At 36.3% G+C, this 23,841-nt stretch overlaps 2 protein-coding genes and 1 long non-coding RNA gene across 9 annotated transcripts in view; 1 reads left to right on the forward strand and 2 right to left on the reverse strand.

The window, feature by feature from the left end:
- Positions 1-1,052: 1,052 nt before the first annotated feature.
- RIC-3 (RIC3 acetylcholine receptor chaperone) overlaps positions 1,053-23,841 on the reverse strand; it is a 50,248-nt gene continuing 27,459 nt past the window's right edge. For 3 of the 6 annotated variants that reach the window (XM_046636475.2, XM_046636473.2, XM_046636478.2), the window contains 3 exons: positions 6,255-6,421; positions 5,883-6,069; positions 1,053-2,425 (listed from right to left, as the gene is read on the reverse strand). In XM_046636475.2, coding sequence (XP_046492431.1) covers positions 2,006-2,425; positions 5,883-6,069; positions 6,255-6,421 — 774 coding nt within the window. In that variant the 3' untranslated portion in view covers positions 1,053-2,005. Of the gene's footprint in view, positions 2,426-5,882; positions 6,070-6,254; positions 6,422-7,645; positions 7,702-23,841 lie in introns of all 6 variants that reach the window. The other 3 variants (XM_046636477.2, XM_046636479.2, XM_046636476.2) reach the window with 2 other exon arrangements.
- Positions 5,959-16,821, forward strand: LOC124222615 (uncharacterized). Its single transcript, XR_006884051.2, has 2 exons — positions 5,959-6,098; positions 16,648-16,821. It is a non-coding gene; the product is annotated as an uncharacterized lncRNA (long non-coding RNA).
- Positions 11,797-18,233, reverse strand: LOC124224001 (uncharacterized). 2 transcript variants are annotated; one of them, XR_011177660.1, is made up of 3 exons: positions 17,590-18,233; positions 13,425-17,491; positions 11,797-13,266 (listed from the first exon to the last, which is right to left on the reverse strand). XR_011177660.1 is itself a non-coding variant. In XM_046636486.2 (2 exons), the coding sequence occupies exon 2, from the start codon at positions 14,954-14,956 to the stop codon at positions 13,853-13,855; it is 1,104 nt and encodes a 367-aa protein (XP_046492442.2). In that variant the 5' UTR covers positions 14,957-17,491; positions 17,590-18,233; the 3' UTR covers positions 11,797-13,852. The 2 variants fall into 2 exon arrangements, 1 of the variants encoding a protein (XP_046492442.2); XM_046636486.2 differs by having other exon boundaries at positions 11,797-17,491.

Genomic DNA, 23,841 nt, shown 5'->3' on the forward strand with positions numbered 1-23,841 from the left:
GAACCTTATCACTGCGATCAATTTTCAGAGTAGGTTTGTATTCGTAGGTGACTAATTGAACCATGGAGGGGGACTGAGGGGGTAAATCAAAACTCAAATGTGTATGTCCTGTTAGCTCTCAAATCGCTGACCATTTTGCCGTAAAAAGAATTCGCTGCGATAAATTTTGAGGGTAGTTCTCTGGTGATCGAAAACGAATCAGAGCAGAGGGTGATCAGGGGGGAGTAGCTCAAAAATGAAATGATGCATATCATGTCAGCTCTTAAGCCGCTGAATATTTTGCCGTAAAAAAGAATCCGCTGTGATGAATTCTAAGGATGGTTTTTCTTTTATTTTTCACTAAGGGTTGAAGACCTAAAATTATCATCGTTGGTATTTAAAACTTTTAAACCACGCAGCATGCCAGTACTTATCATTTTGAAATTTTTTTCTTTCCTCATATTGCAATTGGGCGTAGATATATCTGTAGGGGTAGTTTTTACAAGATTGTTTCCAACGTATATCAGGAGCTCCAATTAGCTCCTAATTCTGTCATATTTAAAACAATTTTAAAATTTTTTCCTCACTTCAGGGGGGCTCGCTTTCCGGTAAGTTGCTCCCCCCCATTTTTCAAAATTGATTTTGTCGTAACAGAAGCGGGCTCAAAAATTGCAGTTTAAGGTACTGCAGAGCTCATAAACAGCTCTTTAATCTGTGATTTTTTCAAGTTTTTGAGGAGCAAGTGGGAGAGCCAGCTTTACGGAGGTCTCCGAGATACCAAGCAATCTTCCAGATTATCTATTGTTAGCCCTTCTACCACATGCGAAACTATATGGGAGTGAACTGCAAGATTCCTTGACTTCTTTTGGGATTAGTACTGGAGGTGTATCGTAAACCACCGATAACGTACCCAGAAAATTTTGTTTTTGTACACGTAAGGAACGGTCTTAAGACTTAACTAAACTAGAATCATCTCTAGTCAATGTAACTTCCACCTCCACTAGGTGTTCGATAAACTAGCACTGTGAACAAGGGTGCACCCAGAGTATAATATTTTAATGAACAAGAGTATATTCTCGTATATAGCATTTATTTTGCACATAAGAAGATATACGATAGACAAGTAACGTAAGTTTACGTAGAACAAAGAATCGAGCAGTGACATGTGCGTAACATCAACTAGATCGAATCAACCAACAGATTAATAACCTCAAGCATGGAAGTTTCGCAATCATACTGTTCAGAATCACAATTGTTGAACCCTTCAATACTTTACCTGCACAGGCCAACGATCTAACAATGCACTTTCCACCGATATCACTCACCATGTAGTTGTCAGCCAATCTCATTTGTGATATTAACTTTCAACACAGGAGAAAACTTATATTCAAGGTGACTGCATTCAATCTGACCGGAGGATTGACAGACTAAAACTGTAATTCAAGCGCTCAGCTGTTTATTGTCACCTCGCCTGTGAAATTCGTGACGTTCCTGGCATTGCGGTAACATACTCAATTTCGTTCTCTGTACAATTCTACTTGCCTAGATTACGAAATATGAGCAAATACGTGGAGTCTTAATCCTGTGACCTGCCAAAGTTCGTAATCCCTTCTATCGCAGTACCTAATGGGTCGCTTGTCGCAGGAAATTATATACGAGTATGTATCAAAATGATGAAGATGTCGATACATAATTATTTATAAGGTAATTCGAGTAAACAAAACACCTACAAATTTACAGACGTTGGAAATTTATTACGGCTATCGCTTCATCATTAAAACATTAAATTTAGCGATCTATTCCAACAGGCCATATTGGTCTAATTACTAATTCGTACCGAGTTTGCAGATAAAATTTCAGACGCATTTGTTTTAATCTTCATTTCTCTAACCACCTACCATATCTTATAAAAAAATTCTTATTCATCTCCACGACCATTCACAGGTTTAACGTATCGACTTGGGACGTTAAATTGCTCGGAATTACTAAATATTTGACTTATTTGAATAATATTTTATGTTTCTCATCATTTTCTCATTTTTTCGTTTTTCTTCACCCCATCCTGTTCTTCCACGTCCTCGTCTTCCTCCTCTTCCTCTTCCACCTCCTCTTCTTCCACCTCTTCTTCCTCCACCTCATCTTCCTCTACTTCCACTTCCTCTTCCTCTACTTCCACTTCCTGTTCCTCATCCTCGTCTTCTCCCTCACTATCCTCTTCTTCCGCTCTGTATTCTTCATATTCATCCACTTCCTCTGCTTCTTCAACTTCTTCCCTTGTTATCGCCTTACCCCTAACCCCTTCAATGCCATTTACTTGTACATTATTAGCCGTGACCTTAGCTTCTCCAACTCCTCCAATTTCTCCCTCTTTTCCATCTTGTTTGTCATTCTCACAGGTTGTGGCGTCGACCCCATTCTCTTTGACTTGATCATCACTCCCAGGATTCTATAAGTGATGATTATTATTTTGATTTACCTTAGATATAGTGAAAATTATGTGTATGAGTCTGCACACAGACTAAGAAGAAAGGTCACAGACTTTAAATGACTGATTTTATTCAATTAAAGAGTGATAAAAATAAATCAAATCAAGGTAGATGTGGGGTTTTTGGTCGTCATTCCTAACAAATTATGTGTTGAAATTTCATTGAATTAAACCAGTCGAAGTGTTTGCTATGGACCGAGAGTTCTTTTCCTCGCTCTTGCAACAATACTGGTGTTTTATTGTTAGAGAAATTGACCACCGATCTGTCCTAATAGTTCCGTATGTTTTTGGTGAATGGGCACGTTCATGAATTTCAAAGAAGTTCCGAAGAAAACGTGTTCCAAATTCTGCAACTGATATTTTTCCACTATTATCTACCGCATTTGTACCGAAATGAAAACTAGTACTATATTAGGAGGCGTGGTTTTCCAGTCTGGTGGATCCGGTTTATAAAAAGAATGTAGGTTACTGAATCTGTACAGACTATTGTGGACTTAATGATTCAATGGTGAGAGATAATTTCACTGTGCCGTTGATGGAGGATCGCCTTGACGCATTAGAAGAAGCACGAGTCCATTTTCGGTTATTGATTTGGAAAATGGAATTCTTCCACGTTCCAATTGCAAGTGCACATCATTCGTAACTCTGACTGGACAATTTTAATTTTTAAAGTCATCATTTGGGCTTTGTAATGGTCCAACTAATATTTTGAGATGAATACAGGAAATATTTTAAGATTTGTTATGTCGGAGAATTGTAATTACCTATAAGTTTGAACTATTTGATCATACCGAGGAGCAATGTAGAACATGCATACCTCAATCTAGAAGGAACATTACATGTTGCTAAACAAAACAAGTAAAATATTTTTCATGCAGACCTCAGAGAACCATGTCAACTTCGATCCGGCAACATTATTCAACCAATTCAAAGAGCTCTGCAACAAAAAAATTCTGTGTGCACGGGTTGTCGAGGAATCTTTGGTCCTGAAGTTTCTGATGCAATGCGTTTATCACTAATAAATTAGTAAAACTTGGTTTTCACTGCTGCTAAATCAGAAAAGATTTGATTACAGCTCTATTCGAATTGATCTTGGTGCAACGAACTAATCCACTACATAATATAAAATAATATAACGCACAAAACAAAACAAAATGTACAGTTTGAATATGGTCAATTATTTAGTTTATTCGTTTAATTTTTTTTTTTCTAGCAAGTCTTAAATTTATAAATAATATAAATCTCAAAATGGAATTAAACCGATTAAATTAAATCGTGTGCTATTATTCATTTCAATAAATCTATTTCTTTTTTTACATTTACAGGTACAGTCCGGTTTCTCAATAAGAATGCTTCCCCAGTTTCTGGCTCGCGCACTTCCCCCACTGTGACTCAACCTCAAAGCTCTACATAATTCTTTATCTCAAACCTCTCAATAAAAATGCCCAGTCTACAAGAAAAGAAAGAGAGTCAGTGAGCGAGTCGAGCGTATGGTGGGGGTACTCGAATCTGCAGAAAAACTCTTCCCCTCGAGTACTTTGGTGTCCATATCGAGACGTCGGATTGTATTGTTAAAAATATAATTTAGACAAACACATGGGCATTCACATATAGAATTGCTTCGTCACATTATCAATTTCTTTACGCCTAGTTTATTATTTAGTTACTCAACTTTTCGTAAAATGTAGATGATGTTATTGGGTGGGGGTCAAAATCCCGAAAGATCAAAACTTCGATTGGTTGAAAACCCGTAATTTTCGATTTTATGAATTTTGAAAGAACGACTGATTAGTGTACCGAAATTGAGATTCTCGATAAATCACCCAGTCAAATAACTGTTTTCCCGAAATTGGATTTAAGCCAACGCTCGATTATCCAAAAAGGTATTTTCAGAACAGTCTGCATTCCGACTGAACAAAACACAGAATGTGAAGATATAGACAAATGAAAGTTCCGAAATTAAAATTTGAAACCGGTGCCACGTCGTCAGACTAACAAATGTAATGTCTCCGTTACAACTTGTCATAGAAATTTTCTCTTCTCTTCAGACTTGTGTATTTTTTTCTCACTAATCCAATGAAATAATAAAAAATTAGCGTTTCTCATTACTTGACAAATCAACTACTGTTTTATCTCGAAAACGCCACGGAAGTAGCTACAATGACCACATATTCCAAAATAAAGGCGTCACGAATGAATTCCAAGTCATTTTCAAATTTGTCTCTTACAAATTTGGTACAAAATTCTATTAGCTAAGACGCATAACTTTTCTTTGAAACTATTTTTCTTTCAAAACGCACATTTCACAAAATATCGCCAAATTGGAGAAATTTCAGTCTTTGTATCGATTTTTAGGTCCAAACCCAGATCTAACATTGATCGAAAACTTTAGGTTGTCTTCACAGACAGCCAATTACCTTATAGAAAAATTGCCGAATTTATAATTATACGCCATGCCTGAATAGAAGGAATATACATTCCGACTGGACCAGTAACAGAACGAATAGTGTTCAGTGAAAAGACTGAGAAACGAATTGTCCTCTGGGGTCAAAGTTTGGATTGAAAAGTGTTGGAGATCGACTGGTTGTTTTAGTTGAATTGTTTGAATAGGCATAAACAACTTTATACAAACGGTTAGTTTTCATTACTGCTAGAATACAGATTTCTGTGCATAGATATTTAAATAAATTGTCCAACAACGAAAACAGTTGACGCAGGAAGACAGTGATTTCTCACAACGACATAACATATCTACGGTTCATATAGATTGAAAGTTAATGGCATACCGGACACTAAGATACAAATTTTAGTATTCAATGTACTATTTATCACCTACAACCTCTCAGCTTAAGAATTAATACAGAAGAGTAGTTAGTATACGATGGTTTCGGAACACTTAGTGTCAGTGTGTACGTGTGAATTACCGAACGCCATAGTAACTGAAGTGCTAATTTCTGACCGCAATGATTTACCGAGCCATTTGCAACTGCAATTGCAATTACTAACCGCAATGATAATCGCAATTGCAGTTACCGATCGCAATTGTAATTGAAGTGCTAATTACCGATATGAACGTCAATAGCAGTAGTAATTACCGTTGGTATTGATTATCGATCATTTTGCAATAGATGGCGCTGCCGTCGATAACGAGCACTTCGGTTACAATTGCGGCTACCATTGCGATCGGTAACCGAAATTACAATTACACTTGGGTCGGTAATTAGCACTTCAGTTACCATCGCAGCCGGTAACTGACACGTACACATCACACTAAGAAGTGGTCGGAAACCATCATATACTAACTACTCAGGAGCTATATATGGATCTAAAGATTGAAATGAAATAAAAAGTATCAGGAAATAAAATAGCGCTTCGCAGTATCAATTGAGTTATGTTAGTAATTGTAATACTTTCTTACAGATGATATCTGATCGAGACTGATGAGAGAAAGAGTCATTTTGCCAGAAAGGACTATGGGCGCTTGTACGTCCACGTTGGATTCTTCAGCTTGCGTCTCAGAATCTGTTACTAGAAGCTCACACTGTGATGGTAATGCTCCTTCAAGATAAATCGGCTTCGGGGGTATCTTGTCCTGTTCCGAGTGGCTTAAAACGAGAGTAATAAGACACAAGAGGTGAAAAATTATGGTTAACAATATATACTATACACTTGATTTCGACGTAGAATTAGGTATTTGGAGATATCTGCGACTACATTGATAACGAGTAAAGCATATTCTTAAATCAGCTTCGACTTATACAACATATTGCGTTTTTAATCAAGAGATTACCTCTGAACTGCTGATACCACCGGGGTACTAGGTCGACTCCATTTCTGCCCATCTTTGCAACTAGCGGTCATTTCCATTCCCACAACTTTGACCGTCGGTGAGGAATCATCGATATTTTCTATTTCTTTATCACTATTTATTTCAAGTTGGGAATATGCCAAGGTTTCCTGTAATTATAAGAGAATTTTTTGTTATTTTAAAACACATACAACTGGCAATTAACGTTAAGACACCGTTGAAATTTGAGTTTAATAAAATCCGTGAAGAATTTGTTGCATGAAAGGGCCTACAAGATATGAAAACTTGTAACACATTTTAATTTTAACTTCACGACATTACAAACCACCATAGTAGGTTTTACATACATGATGAAATGTTTTGAAACATTGTACAAAATGGATTTAAATATTGCTGAGCAAGTGAATGGTGCCAAATCGTTCCCTTTTACTGCAGAGCTGACGTACTGAAGAATGTGAAGGTATTTTCTTCAGAAAAAGGACTGTATTTTTAGTAAATCAATGCTCACACAGGATAGTACGTTAAAATCAGGAAACACTAATCAGAATTAAATGTTAAGTAAAATGTTAAATAGAAATTGAAAGTTTCAATCATCACTCAGAGCCATATAGAGTTATACATTTTTAATTTTTCGAAAATCATTTTTTAACCCGAACTGACAGGTTTTGTTGTAAGTATAAGTACGAGGATCAACTAAGATAAGGCTGTCTGTCATAGACTATACCACTTTTCTCTCTCTCTCGTTATCCCCACTTTTGATCCACCCAATAGATGGTGCAGTACTCTCCAAGTGAAAAATACGTGAACACATGCACCATTGACGGAACCATGTACAAAATGGTAAATCTTAAGGAACCACTCTGCCGAGTTATTGATGGGCGAAAGGCCAGCATAGCACATAGCAAATTACATTGTTCTACAATCACTGACCTAATTATTTCTTCTAAAGGTATTTAAATACACACTAGAACAAAAGAATTTAGTCTAATTACATACATATAGGGACACTGGAATTATTTCTGTTCCTTATACAACACTAAAAATGTGTAAAAGCAATTACTTGTACGGTGTGTTGGTTTGATCTACCAATTACAAGGTACAAGCTGACCACAAAAACAAAAAAAAATAATCCGTAACTTTCTTTTTTGATGGTAAAATTCGTGAACAGTTTATATCATACAGCAGTTAAATTATACGTAAATGAATCATCTACTCTAACAATACTACAACAACATATGTAAACTGCCACGGAATTAGTGCTATCAGAAGGGAGACGTGTATTAGTTTGCATGAAAGCCCGATGGACACAGAAAATTCAAAGTAAACACATACTTGTTATAAGTGTTAAAACATATTGGACGCAAGGAATATACCTTGGAAATGAAACCGGCCCCTGCCAGACCATTGGATTTTGGAGCCGCATCAACTACTTAAAACATAAAATTGTGTACTAATTGTAAGATCTGTAACGGTTGCATTTTACCTAAAAAAAAAGAAAAAAAGTCTATGCGAAGAATCGATAAGTGATATTTTTCATGTGTAATGAATAGTACCACTCTCGCTAAAATTAGCAGTAGTGTTCCAAAATTCATATAGAATGAAACATTCATAAGTAATATAAATCTCCGCTCCGAATTAAATCACAATTGTTTTTCGAACCCATAATTTTTACCGTACATATTCTGCTATTACCTAAACAGAGGCTACTTGTCCTGCAGCACCTTTATTGATGTGCCACGGGGTAGCCAAAAATTGGAATTTCCATATTCTATAGATTCGATACACTTCCATAACATGACGTTGAATTTTAGTTTTCAATAAATAGCGAGATATAACGGTTTGAAAAAAAATTGCACAATTTATTTACTAGTTTCGCCATAATAATGGTTGACTCTAAAAATCTGAAAAAATCACAAAAAGTTTGCATAGATAGTACAAGAATGTATTCGATGAAATAAATTAAAGGTGAAGTTTGGAAATAAATCGGATTAACATAGACAGCCATATATATACGTGTGTAAGGTAAATTCATCGCAAGTATCGAATAGGGCAAGACCATTACATAGTCGATTGAAAGTCTCGAATTTAACCGCTTAACAGTAAATATAAATTTGTTTCATAAATGGCCACAATAAATCACATTCCATGTAGACTTTCGAAAATTTGTAGAGATTAAAATGTTCGAAAAATGTATACAAACATCCCGAAGACATATTGGGATAGAGCGTAGAGGCGCAGTAGCTAGCAAAGGGAGGTCATGCCTCTGGGGTGTCCGATTTCGATGAACTTGAAACCAGTGAAACTAGACTATGTTTCATGAGATATGTATTTTTTTACGGACCAGTGAAAAGTGGTTTTTGACTTATTACGAGCTAAAATTTTAACCGCCAAGTAAGGAGTCACGTTTGCCGCAATAGCAATACTTTAAATACTACGTTATAAAGATGCGAATTTCGAAGCGTCGGAATTTAGTCACGTAGCTGCAAGTCATAATAAACGTTTTGGACATAGTATGCATAAAATTGCATTCTACACCCACAAAACAGTACATAAAATCGAATTATTTTACACAGACTATGTCAAAAAATATCGTACGAAACACATGCGTAGGTATGTTTACCATATTCGTAGCGAATTTTTCCCGACGACGTTGTTGAACGAGTTTTTCGAGGTGTCTGCCAGGAAAATAAAAAAATCGATTTTTACCGCGTCACAAGTACCAAAATTTTTTATTGAATACGTAAATAGCACTTAATTAGCGCTTAATTCATATATGGGTCGATTCTCCCCGAAAACGTTGTTGGACAAATTTTTCAAAGTGGTCTGCCAGCGGAACGTTAAGTTGGCAGCTCAACGGATAAATCGATCTTTCCCGATTAAAGAATGCAGCCCCCGATTTTAGAATCGAGCATCTAATTAACACCTAAACACCATCTAATTTTGGAATGAATTATAATCAGTTTTTCCGACATGGGTTTCCTGACATGATGGCTACAAAAATAAAGTAGGTACAGAGTACCAACCAAGTGGTCATTCGTTAGTCATTAATTATTCATATTCAGTGACTTGCCCAGACCAGTTCAGTCCAAAGCTCAGTACAATTCGAATTCACATTCAAGATCCAACTCCCTCATTAGCTCATTCAGTCAATCACTTAATATTACCGACAAACTAACAATTGTTTGTAGTACACGTTAAAAACACCTCATAATTTCAATTTGAGCAACATACCGCCAATTCGTAATAACAATGTATTCCGGCAATCACTATATAATTGAAGATATAAATTTGAAAAACTGGTAAATTCGAAAAATTAACGACGGAGCCAGGAATCGAACCTGGTATCTAGCGATGCTTTACCGCAGCCTTACTCCACTAGACCACCTAACCGCCCTGACTCTGATGTCATTAATTCCTCTCATCACCAGTTAGTTCAAATTTGTTTTCTTGTGCTGTTGTATGTGTGAATATAAAGTGTTCTTCCTCTAGAGCACAACTGTAAGAATGTCTGTAAGTGTGTTTACATTTTGGAATCTTACGCTTCTGATGCGAAGCCCGTAAGACAGTCAATGACCGTCTAATAATTGAAATGCGGATATGCATTATCAATATTAACATTAATCACGAGGCCTTTTCATTGTTGAAGATATAAATTTGAAAAACTGGTAAATTCGAAAAATTAACGACGGAGCCAGGAATCGAACCTGGTATCTAGCGATGCTTTACCGGAGCCTTAGAGCGTAAGATTCCAAAATGTAAACACACTTACAGACATTCTTACAGTTGTGCTCTAGAGGAAGAACACTTTATATTCACACATACAACAGCACAAGAAAACAAATTTGAACTAACTGGTGATGAGAGGAATTAAAGACATCAGAGTCAGGGCGGCTAGGTGGTCTAGTGGAGTAAGGCTCCGGTAAAGCATCGCTAGATACCAGGTTCGATTCCTGGCTCCGTCGTTAATTTTTCGAATTTACCAGTTTTTCAAATTTATATCTTCAACAATGCAAAGGCCTCGTGATTAATGTTAATATTGATAATGCATATCCGCATTTCAATTATTAGACGGTAATTGACTGTCTTACGGGCTTCGCATCAGAAGCGTAAGATTCCAAAATGTAAACACACTTACAGACATTCTTACAGTTGTGCTCTAGAGGAAGAACACTTTATAATCACTATATAAATCTACGTACCGTGAGTACTGTTAAACGCGGAACGACACGTGCGCCTTATTTAAGCTATCGGAGTTATAGCTCTCATTTCTGGTTGAGCACCATATCCCGCCACGGCCATCCATAATGTCAAATATTATGTGTCGAATTACGTGAACATGAGCCGTAACTTCGGATGCTTGAATAAGATGCACGCATCGTTCATGCCTAGGTATACTCATAGTATGTGTATATGGGCTGCTCCATGAACTTTCGGACAGCTTTTTAGAGTGAAAATTCTGAATTGACTGGACTTCGGATCGGATCCAACATGATGGGAAAAGTAATCTAATAATATTCGATTTTGCTAGTTATACATGTGTTTAACTTCGCAAGTATAAAATCAATTTTTGAAAAACTCTTTCTATTAAAAGATGTCATGATTGAGCATTCACTTGAGCACAAAATTGTTATTCTATGCAACTTTTTCCCTTTTTTTCTATCGACATATTCGAAACACTACTATTATTTCAGATATGTTAAAGAAAGACATCTTATTTCTACAGTCTTTAAAAATAAGTGCCTAACTACATTTCTTCAACTCTCACGAACAATAGATTTTTCTTCGAAAGACTAAAAGTGACTCAATCCACTACCAGAGTCCTAACCTGCTAAAGAATAACAATTACTTGTACGAGATTGTACAATTTATTTTACTAAAACAGTAAAATCCACGATTAACGAAAGTTGAGCGCTCGACTCTGTCTCACGCTTTTTTGACTACCTCTGCCTGACTCCTTCTTATTCCCTTTGTCTGAAAGGGTATGGCCCGACAGTTGTGATCGAGTCTGGAGCGTCCTTTCTTGACAGTGTAGTGTTCGGTCCCAAGTGTTATCCCCTGCCACCGTTCACCCTAATGGGCCCGCGTTTTCCAGTAATCGATCAAAATAATTTCCTGTGACGAGTTTGACCCCCAAAAATACTGCGTCGTACGACGAGCATGATAGGCTAGCGATCAAGTTTTTCGGCTAGTACGCTGCTGGTTGTAGGTTCAAGTCCTGTTACAGCAATTTTTTTTCTTTTTTTTTTTAAACGAAATGCCTGTAAACGTTACTTTTATTTACTTACTTTAATATAAGCCCAACGATTTTTTATATTTCGTTTGGAATTGTTGCCCGCCTGATTTTAATCACGTTTGAAAAATTTTGTGTATCCAAATTTTTTTTCTTCCATTCTTCAGCTAGTTTGAAGTCATAGCTCATTTATTCTATTGTTTTTATTCACTTTTACCATTGTTAATATAAGAAAATTAAAAAATTATCGCCGTGTCGATTAAATGAAAATACAAAACATTATATTCACATTATGTGGGAAAGTGTTTCATTTATTTTTCGTTACAAGATTAACATTTTATAAAATGTTTATTTGCATAGAGTAATATTTAAATAGTTAAAAACTACCGCTTTCTTTATGCATGTATAAAAAACGAAATATTATATCTGCAATGGATGGGAGAGGATAGCAGACAAAATTATTTTGTATTATTGGATGTACATATTTTTTGGTGGTAATCATCGTAGAGACATGTAAAACACAGATTATTTTCGCACCACGAACAGAATAAAACGCCACCGTACCACATGTACATTTTTTTAAACAAAGTTAAAGGAAAACACACATCATTAACATTATTAAAAATCGGTTTCTCCACACGTAGCTTCGATCCATACCAAGCATACAATATCATATCTTTAAATGCTGGTGCACTTAAAATCCAGTGAACGATTGAATGAATTTTTATTACATCCTCGCGTTTCGAAAGTTCACGTTTATCTTTGAATAAATCCGGTGCGAATTGCAGTTTTTTAACAATATTTTTTACCTGTCGATAAAAATATACGTCGCATGGTTGACGTAGTGGAATGCATTTTGGCGGAATCACTTTCATTGTGCAACTCGCTTTGCCAACGCTATTAACAAACACTTCATCGTACAATGTGTTATCGACTTGACTCGACGAGTCAACCAGCAACAAAATAAAAAATTTGTCGCCATAGCTTTGTTCGATCGTTGTCTTAAAATTTCAAACCCTTAAATTCTCAAAAAAAAATTAAAACTCGTTGAAACAACTCTTATTTCAAATGGCTACTCTTTAAAATTCATCAATGATATAAAAAAGTATAGAGTTGAAAAAATCTACAATTCTATTGATTGGAATATAGAATCTAACAATCAACCTAATGATAATGACAAATTTAAGAACACCATCTCTATACCCTATATTGAAAATCTATCTAGCCAAATTAAAAAAGTTTTGTAAATTGAGGACATCGAAATTACGTTTAGAGTTAATAATACTACCAAAGATCTTTTTTCTCACTTAAAATCTGTAAGTCCTAATTTAGATAAAATCAATTGTGTTTATAAAATACCATGTCTAGACTGTAGCAAAAGTTATATTGGACAGACGTCACAACATTTAAAAAATAGAATTTCTGGCCATCGTTCAAATATTAAATGCCATGAAACTGATAGATGCGCTCTAGCAGAACACACCTTGAGTCTTGGACATCATTTTGATTTTAATAACTTCATAACTTTGGCTACAGAACCTAATTGGTATAAACGTAATATTAAGGAAATGATTCATATTTTTAAGAACAAAAGTAACACTGTTAACAGGCGCACAGATATTCAACATCTCAGATGAATAAGAATTCTCGACCTCGTATATAATCTATTATGGAATCTTGGTGATCGGTCAATTAAGTAAACGTATTTTTAGTTAACGTTTCGACCCGGATATGGGCCCTACTCAGAACGAATTATTTATTTAACTGTCTAGAACAACAAAAATTTTTTTTATAAATAATAATACTAGAAGTAATCAGACATTAAATATTGTAGATGTAATACTCTTAGGGCTATTATATATTATTGGTTAGTAAGAACGTTTTGATTAATTGAAAAAAGAATGGCTTTAGGTGTTATTTACCTTTTTTTATAAGTAAGTGGACTAAGATGTAGTCGAATTCACAATTTACAATTAGTGGAGACAATGTTCTTTGAGTGATGGTAGTCAATGTCAATCTTCTAGTTATTTTACATGTACGAGTTAATAGTTGGAAGTCATTAATTAAAAAGATTAAAGAACTATGTTTCTTCACAGTCAGTATGTCATTGTGTTAAAAGGTTTTTAAAGAAGGTCTTTTTAGCAGTAAAATTAATTTGCAAGTGTCCAAGAAGTGGAGGTAGGCTCTTTATGACTATGTTCCACATGTTTAACCAAAAATTATTGTTGGTTGAACCGATTGGGTCAAAAGGTGAATAACGACTGATGGGAGAAACAAATATGATCCAGAGTGAAGGTGAACCTAATATAAACAATTATACAGAAAAACAATAAATATTTTGTGAAAAAAATTATGTAGAAAGAACTGTGTTATGGGGAAAAAATTTTTTTTTGTATCTAGTTAAGGTAATATTTGTTGTGTGGGCGGAGATTAGAGGTTTGTAAATATTACTTAAATGTTCAACATCTTGTCTAAGATTAACGGAATTGGTGTGACCTACAATGTTGCACATTTCAAGTAATAGTCTTTTATAATAATTGTGTTCTTCACAAAGGATGTTTGTATTGTCGTAATTAAAAGTATGTTGTTTATCGATACTATGTTTTGTTAGAGCCGTGTGACGTTCTTCAATCTCATGTACATTGCGTTGGTGTTCCCTGATTCTGGTGTTAAGGTGGCGGCCAGTTTGACCTATATAAACTTGGTTGCAATCATTGCAAGGTATTTTATACACAACATTGGATCGTTTGCCTGTGGGGATCCTATCTTTTCCCGTGTCAAAGACTAATTGTAAATCTTTTGAATTTTTTCCAACAAACTTGACATTATGTTTGGCGAATAGGCGGTTCAGAGACTCAAAGAGACCAGATACATATGGGATGGGGATATATGTAATAGCAGGTCTATTGTTATCGTCTGCGGGAGCAGAGTCAATATTATTGTCAGGTAAGTTGTTGATGTAGGTGCGTCTCTTATTAATATGTTGGTGTAATAGGCCATGAGGGTAATCATTCCATCTTAGTATATTGTATATGAGCGACAGGTTTTTTTCCTGGAACTCTGTACTAGAAAGTTTGATGGCTCGGTCAACTAGGTTAATGATGGTGCCTATTTTGTAGGACATTGGATGGTGAGAATTAAAATTCAGATATCTTTGTGACCAGGTTTTTTTGTGGAACCAATCCGTTTTGATATTATTGTTGTTGTGTATCGGCAATACATCTAAGAAATTGATGGCGTTATTTTCTTCTGTTTCGATAGTAAATTGTAATCGTGGATGATATCGGTTAAAAGTATTAAGAGTGTGATCTATTTTTTCTTTAGGAACAGCAGTAAGAATATCATCAACATATCGAAAATAGAACGGTAAATCAAAATCAAGATTGTTAATGCAAGACGTTTCCAAGTCTTCCATGACAAGGTCTGACAAGATTGGGGAGAGAGGAGATCCCATGGGCAACCCGAATTGCTGTGCATACGTATCGTTGTTAAATTTGAATATTGCAGAATCAAAGCATATTTTTAAAGCTTTATCTAGTTCAATAAGGGGAATTGGGATCTTATTTTCAAGAGAAGCCCAACGGTTGTTTACTGCGCGCAATGCGAGATCTGTCGGAACGTTGGTAAAGAGTGATATTACATCTAGCGATATTAAAGTATAGTTGTCTGGAAAAGCTATCTTTAACTCTAGAGGTGGGAGGTGTGATATTAGTGGTGAGCCATGAATTAATTGTCTTGGCTAAGGCATAGGTCGGGCTATTGACAAATGAGACGATAATTCTTAATGGGACTTCCTCTTTGTGAATTTTAGGTAGCCCATATGCGCGTGGAGGGACACTGTTGTAAGTAGAAATGCTTCTATGTAGGTTTTTGTTTATTAGTTTGGAGGTAAACCAATTGAACGTGAGTTTATTCACCCTAGTTTGTAGGGAGTTACACAGATCATATTTAGCAATTCTGTAAGTGTTGGTGTCAGAAAGCTGCTGCCTCATTTTGTTGTTATAAGAGTCTCTATGCATAGCAACCGACGTATTGCCTTTGTCAGCTTTTAAAAACATAATGTTAGGGTTGTTTTTTTTAAAAGTCATGGTGTCACGAATTTTTTTCTTGACAGTTAAATAAATAATTCGTTCTGAGGAGGGCCCATATCCGGGTCGAAACGTTAACTAAAAATACGTTTACTTAATTGACCGATAACCAAGATTCCATAATATATTCAACATCTCAGTCATCTATACTCTAACATACTCTAGTTTTCAAATTTGGCGCCATTATTACGTTGTATCAGCTTCAAATCCATTTTGTTCTAACATAGATCAATATCGCACCTCATTACCATAGATTTTTGATCGATATCCGCTAATTTTCACTTCCGTCCAAAATGCCGAACTAACAACACCTTAGCAGGCACAGGTCGTCAAATTTTGTGAGTAATCCGTCTATATTTTGTTTGATCTCTTCTTATTTCAATTCTTTCGCATTCATTACCCTTTTTAATCGTCAAATTTCACTTATGTAACCTATATTTATACTATTTTTGCTAACCGCAAATTGCACACTTAACTCAAAAAATGTCATTTCACCATGTGACAATATATAGTGTATAAGTAAGCTAAAAAACAGTAACTATTCTTACTAACATAGTCTCTGTTCTAATTAGAATGTCTTCTGAAAAATTTTGTAATTATTATAGCCTGATGATGGTCGGCAGGGCCCGGCCGAAACGTCGCAAACGCGAACATGTTCGTTTGCTCAACAATTAAAAAATTTATATACCTGACCGGATTTCGACTAAACCTTCTTCATTCTTCAATGTACTTGAAATTTGAAACGCTTTTTTCTCAAAACCATGTTTTTCAAACTTTCCTCCATCATATCTCAAAAACGGCTTGACCGATTTACTTCAAATTTATAGGGTCTACTCAGTATATCTGGACGCATCGAGTGGACTATTATCATCCCAAAATTTTGAAAATTTCTATTTTTTTTTATATCAAAAAGTTGACAAAAAATACATGAAATTCGGACTTTTTTGTTCCGAAGTCTGTCAAAAATCCAATTTTCAAAATTTTTTTTTTTTCATCGTAGTCCACTCGATGTATTTAAGTATACAGATTAAAACCCCGCCTGGTTTTTTTGTTTCAGAGAAGCCAATCAGCTGATATAATGGAGGAAGTGGGCGTCCATTTTTTCGAGGCAGGTGTCTTCAGACCACTATAACTTTAATTCTACTGAATATTTTTAGCTAAAAATTTAACTGTATACTCTTGAAATATGTATAAATAAATGATAAAAAGTTCAAAGTTCTATCTCTTCATTGGTTTTTACAAAAAAATCCCAAAATATGCTCAAAAATCACGGCGTCAAACCAGAGGACCCCCTTAAATTCCAATGAGCGATTATACATTGACTTATATGTACATCCCGTTTGATTGGTATGTACAATAAATTTTGGGCTTCAATTTCCTATTACCGAAGTCACTTGTGTCCGAAATCGCCCTGCTGCTTTTACGGTTTCTTCAAACGTTGCCACGTCATTTTTACTGAGAAATTTCGTGATTTTCCTCTGGCGAATTCCATGTTTCCTTTTAAAATACTTCACCCACTTCGTACTCGCAACGAAAGAAAAATGTTCCGATAATAACGGAAAAGCGATGGCCGTCGCCCATAGCTGGAGTGTCCGCGTTGTCACTTGCTCATAGATCGATCGAGATTTCTCAAACTTTTTGATTGTCTCGGAGTCAATCTGTAATAATTTATCCAACCTGGTTCCTCCTTTTTCGATGTCGTCAGCCCATTCTTTCAAATCATCTTTCGTCTCTAGCCGTGAAAAACCACTTGCTTGAAGGACTTCTAATGAATAATTAGGATGCATCTTGGCGTAAGTAACGGCTTCTTTCTTGTAGTCTAACGGAACATAATCCTGTAAAGTCGCTTGATAATCCGCAAGATTGAAAAAGGGATCTATTTCATCCTTGTTGAAAGTACACTGTAATAAACGGAGTTTTGATGTGGATATAAATATCGCCTACTGTCAGAAAAAAACTTTTACAAAAATTACATGAATTTTATTATGATTATACGTACTGCTTTATATGCTTTATCTTTATTAGGCTCATGATACGAAATGAGATCTTCATCGTGAACGATAACGTACTCTTGTAAAATTCGAATCGTTTCGTTCGCGATACACTCGCCAATCGCTATGGCGTCAGCGTTTGCTGACGCAGGAGGATTCTCGGAAATGAGAGATCTGCTTTCATAAATTGAGAATGCATGACGTAAGGCATTTGTAAAAATACCCCTTTTTTCGTCATTGAATTGCTCCTCTCCCTTCTCAACACTTCCACTGGTTAATGGATCTTTGTTGTCACACATTTTCGTTGAAATAAAAACTCTTGAAACTCAAATAGGCTCGGTGAACGAAAGACGAAAACGAACTGATTTGTGATCGGTGACGGCAACTCGTCCAACGTGTTGTCTCCCCACCACTCAAAAATAACTCACCCTTTGAAATATCTGTATCTCTTTCTGTTCGAGAGAAAAGAGATAAGGAGAACTCCCGCTTCGACGAAACAGAGGATCGACCCGACCCGAAATCCGATATATCTGCTCTATGGGGCCGCTTACGTTTCGTGGAAACGACCCACGATATTTCAACGACAATTTTCGAATATTTATGCCGATTATAATAACATGGATGGAAATTTCAAGGAAAGGTATTATGGGAAAATGCAATTGAATTTACATTACTATTAAATGAAATTGAAATGACATTACATTCAAATAAAAGTAAAAGTTTTCGGTTCAGCTCCGTTTTGTCGAAACAGAGCGTCAACCTGAACCGAACTCCCATGCACCTGCTTTGGAGCTACTATAGTTTTCTACAAGAACCTTTTAAATATTTATTATTGTTATATTAACACGGATAGAGGTTTACACGAAAAAAGGAATGGTAGAAAAACAAAATTCAAACGAACAGCGTGATTAAAATAATAATTGTATTAATACAGAAAAAAATATCAAACTATAAAAGAAAATTAATTTATACAAAGACCATATATTTTTATAATAGAAAAAACAAGCAATGACTTCAACCTAGATGATGAATAGAAGAAAAAAAATTTGGATACACAAAATTTTTCGAACGTGATTAAAATCAGGCTGGCAAAAATTCCAAACGAAATATAAAAAAAAGTTGAGTTTATATTAAAGTAAGTAAATAAAAATAACGTTTACAGGTATTTAGATTGAAAAAAAAAATTGCTGTAACAGGACTTGAACCTACAGCCAGCAGCGTACTAGCCGAATAGTCCAGTCATATTGTGAAATGAATAAACATTAAATTATGTAGTTTGGGGATTGTTAGGAATCGATAGGGGGGTGCATTCTGAGTATAAATTCCAATTTACGGGGTTCTCCGAAGGTCAGCTGGGCCCCTCTCGCTAAAAACGCGTTTAATTCGATATTTCGAGAACGGTTAGTGTTGGGCAAAAAATTGTAGAGACCTTTTCTCTTCTAAATTTAATTTACTAACTTTTTTAGACGAACCTTTTTTTTAACATCAATATTTTTCAAATTATGTTTGAGTAACCTTACAATTACATGTTTTCTTTTGTTACGACTAAACTAATAATTTTCTGTATGGATAAATTTACGTTATCGGATTCACTTTCGCCTACAATGATTGAATGAGCACCTAAGAGTATAATCCGGCAGGGGAACAGAATCTGTCTGTCGTTACAGAATTGTGACGTCACCGAACGACTGCTGAACGCTCCATGATACGACCAATCACCTCACATATAAGCGCCACCGCGGAGCGGCGGCCAGTTCTAGTCTGACCACAGCCGAGCTTGTTCAGCGTTGAGATTTACAAACACCCATACCTTGGTTGAATCACAGGTTGATACTGAATACGCTCTGTTACTTTACCTCACCGAGTTCGTGCATTGGTTTGTTTGTTTGCACACCCAGTTCAAGCACCCAGTTCGTGCATTTATCTAAGGCACCTCATTCGTGCAGCCTTCCTGAGATCCTTTCAAGCACCTAGTTCGTGCACTCATTCAAGGCACCTAGTTCGTGCAACCTTCCTGAGATCCTTTCAAGCACCTAGTTTGTGCAACCTTCCTGAGATCCTTTCAAGCACCTAGTTCGTGCACTCATTCAAGGCACCTAGTTCGTGCAACCTTCCTGAGATCCTTTCAAGCACCTAGTTTGTGCAACCTTCCTGAGATCCTTTCAAGCACCTAGTTCGTGCACTCATTCAAGGCACCTAGTTCGTGCAACCTTCCTGAGATCCTTTCAAGCATCTAGTTTGTGCAACCTTCCTGAGATCCTTTCAAGCACCTAGTTAGTGCACTCATCCAAGGCACCTAGTTCGTGCAACCTTCCTGAGATCCTTTCAAGCACCTAGTTCGTGCACTCATTCAAGGCACCTAGTTCGTGCAACCTTCCTGAGATCCTTTCAAGCACCTAGTTCGTGCACTCATTCAAGGCACCCAGTTCGTGCAACCTTCCTGAGATCCTTTCAAGCACCTAGTTCGTGCACTCATTCAAGGCACCCAGTTCGTGCAACCTTCCTGAGATCCTTTCAAGCACCTAGTTAGTGCACTGATTCAAGGCACCTAGTTCGTGCAACCTTCCTGAGATCCTTTCAAGCACCTAGTTCGTGCACTCATTCAAGGCACCTAGTTCGTGCAACCTTCCTGAGATCCTTTCAAGCACCTAGTTTGTGCAACCTTCCTGAGATCCTTTCAAGCACCTAGTTCGTGCACTCATTCAAGGCACCTAGTTCGTGCAACCTTCCTGAGATCCTTTCAAGCACCTAGTTTGTGCAACCTTCCTGAGATCCTTTCAAGCACCTAGTTCGTGCACTCATTCAAGGCACCTAGTTCGTGCAACCTTCCTGAGATCCTTTCAAGCACCTAGTTTGTGCAACCTTCCTGAGATCCTTTCAAACACCTAGTTAGTGCACTCATCCAAGGCACCTAGTTCGTGCAACCTTCCTGAGATCCTTTCAAGCACCTAGTTTGTGCAACCTTCCTGAGATCCTTTCAAACACCTAGTTAGTGCACTCATCCAAGGCACCTAGTTCGTGCAACCTTCCTGAGATCCTTTCAAGCACCTAGTTCCTGCACTCATTCGAGGCACCTAATTCGTGCAACCTTCTTGAGATCCTTTCAGGCACCTCGTTCGTGCAATCTTGTCCGCAGCGCCTAGTTCGCGCTCTTTTCTCTAGTCGACTCGTTCGATTACATTCATAAAACGCATTATGTGTACTGTTTCCTTACAGCCTGGATATTGTCTACTCACATTGGAAAATAACCAACTTGAGTCTACATCCCTAGACGAACCTCCTCAACCAACAACGAACTAATACTATTTCTTTACTTCATAGATTCTTCCAATACCGACCTACTCACGCTGCGTGATAACACCACTCTTACTCTTCCAATTGCATTATTGTCTTATCTTATGTCAGTTGTTATACTTCTCTTTACAATATATCCTTTACTCTCATAGACACATTTTGGTCCGTTAACCGAGCCCAGCTGACCTTCGGAGAACCCCGCAAATTGAAATTTATGTTCAGAATGCACCCCTTTATCGATCCCTAACAATCCCCAAACTACATAATTTAATGTTTATTTAACCCATTTTGAGCGACAATTTGACTGGACTAGAACACCTTAACCGCTAGGCTATCACGCTCGTTCTTACGATGTGTTATTTTTGAGCCTCAAACTCGTCACAAGAAATTATTTTGATCGATTACGCGAAAACGTGGGTCCACTACGGTGAACGATGGCAGGGAGTGACACGTGGGACCGAACCCTACACTGTCAAAAAAGGACGCCGCTTCAGACTCGATCACAACTGTCGGGCCATCCTCTTTCAATCCTGATTCGTGCTGCCTCACTTCTTAATCACACTGACTTGCTCATTGCGTTAGCGATTTCAACGCAATACAAAAAATTCGTCCTGCCATGTTCCACTCGATTTCTAACTTTTCAACTTTATTTACAGTGGCGTACAAAAGTTTCGGGCCAAACTATTTCTCGTTAACAATTGTTGTATGAATGAGGGTGAAAAAAAAAACTGAGTATTGCTATTTAAACTGAATCAGTTATATTGTCGAACCGAACAAGTTACAATTGTTTTCAACAAAATAATATTAACTTATAACAAAAAATATGAAATTTATGTGAGCAAAAGTTTCGGGCCAAACAAACTTATGAAAAGTAAACTATAAAAATAAAAACCAAAATTATTTCCAACACGTCATAAAGTCAAATTATACTAATATTTTGTTGACATACCCTTTAAAGCTATCACAGAAGCACATCGCCGAGGCATCGTTTTTATTAACGTCTTAATCAAAACGTTGTGTGATCAATTTTTTGCGATTCCTCTTGAACTTTTTCCCACAAATCGTTTTTATTTGAACAATTGATAGCTCCTACTTTTACTCTTAGCTGTCCCCTTAAATGTTCAATAGGATTTAAATCAGGAGATTGACTTGGCCACTCGAGAACACGAATTTTTTTTTGCCTTGAAAAAATCTTCAACAAGTCCAGATCGATGTTTGGGGTCATTGTCTTGTTGGAAAATCCATCCTCGCGCCATATTTTAACGCGCGTAGGGAAGCATATGATTTTCTAAGATGTTTTTATACACGACTTTATCCATAGTGCCTTCTATTTTTACTAAAGGGCCGACGCCTTTATATGAGAAAACTCCCCACACCATGATATTACCTCCTCCATGTTTTGCAGTCGGTATTTGTCACCTAGAATCATATCTGGCATTTTTTGGTCGTCGAAAATACCTCTTTCCGTCATTTCCAAAAAGATTCATTTTTGTTTCGTCTGAAAAAACACTTTCTTCCAATCTTCGACTGTCCAATTATCATGTTTCTTAGCAAATTCTAATCTCGCCTTCTTATTCTTTGCACTAATCAACGGTTTCTTAATTCCGACGCATCCAAAAAGTCCAACTTTGTTCAATCTACGTGAAACAGTACTGCGGCTAACATCAGGCAATTTTTTTCTCACGTAATTCACGTGTTATAATTGCAGCATACTTCGTTGGATCCACGACTGCCTTTTTTTTAATAACTTTATCAACGCAACGATTCGTTTTTCTGGGTTTTCCAGGTACTTGTTTGTGTACCAAAGTGTTTGTTTTTTGTTCCACTTTTCAATAATATTATTAACAGTCGTTTTTCCAATCGATAATATTGAAGCTATATCACGAGAAACTTTGTTTTCTTGGTGTAATTTTATAACAGTTTCACGAATATGTAAATGCGTGCGCTTTGGTATCTTGACTTCACAGTACTGACATACAAGTGTAAACAAATTCGAGCTCCTACTATTATAGAAATTTGAAGTCAGAAACGTAATCATACACAAGCTAATCATAGTTTTAATTGCTTGGCCCGAAACTTTTGATGCATAGAATTTTATATATTTCATTATATACTTATATTCTTTCATTGTAAAAATTAACTAGTTATGTATTTCGAATACATACTTAATTAAGTTTATACGGAATACATGATTTTTTTTCACCTCTATTTAGATAAAAACTATTGGTGAAAATTAATTTGACCCGAAACTTTTGCACGCCACTTAACCTGCACGATTTCATATGACTTGACCCTCACAGAAAAAACGCTCAACTTGGGTGTCAATTTGTACCCCTAATTCATAGGTAATGCTAAATTCCAATAAGAAAAAAATTGAGGGTACGAATTCACCCCCAAATTGAGAGGTTTTTCCGTGAGGGAAAGCTGTTTGTAGAAGATTGCATACTGATTCAAGAATGAACGACCCCTCGTCTCGGTTTAATTATTAGCTACAAGTTTTACGCGGAGGTAAAATTGGTTACATTTTTTTTTTTTTTTTAGTGGCAGCCATTAAAATTTCTTGAAAGTAATGCGACCTACAATCACATCGAATTCTCTAATACATTTCCCCCTTCAAAATGAACAAGTGAGTGAACAGCTTTCATCCAAAACCTTTTCGTGTGGCACGAACGCTTAGTTTTCGAGATATCCTAAATGACTCGTTAAAAATGACACCGTTTACGTTTGCAGTGAATTAGAAAACTGTTGGGAAATTTGAAACGACCATGTTTGACAAAAATTGAACTTGCTAAAAATACTTCGAGTGTGATTTAATTTTAAAAAGTAGTCACACGTGATGGGATTCTCATAAATGTTGGTTAGACTTTTTGTGATTCAAAAAGCTCAAGAAAGGCTAACAGACTTGATGTTAAGACTACAATAAGAGGCTTGTCCATGGTGAAATATGGATATATTAGGGGCTGGAA

The sequence above is a fragment of the Neodiprion pinetum genome, chromosome 7 (assembly GCF_021155775.2).
Source record: "Neodiprion pinetum isolate iyNeoPine1 chromosome 7, iyNeoPine1.2, whole genome shotgun sequence".
Lineage (NCBI taxonomy): Eukaryota > Metazoa > Arthropoda > Insecta > Hymenoptera > Diprionidae > Neodiprion > Neodiprion pinetum.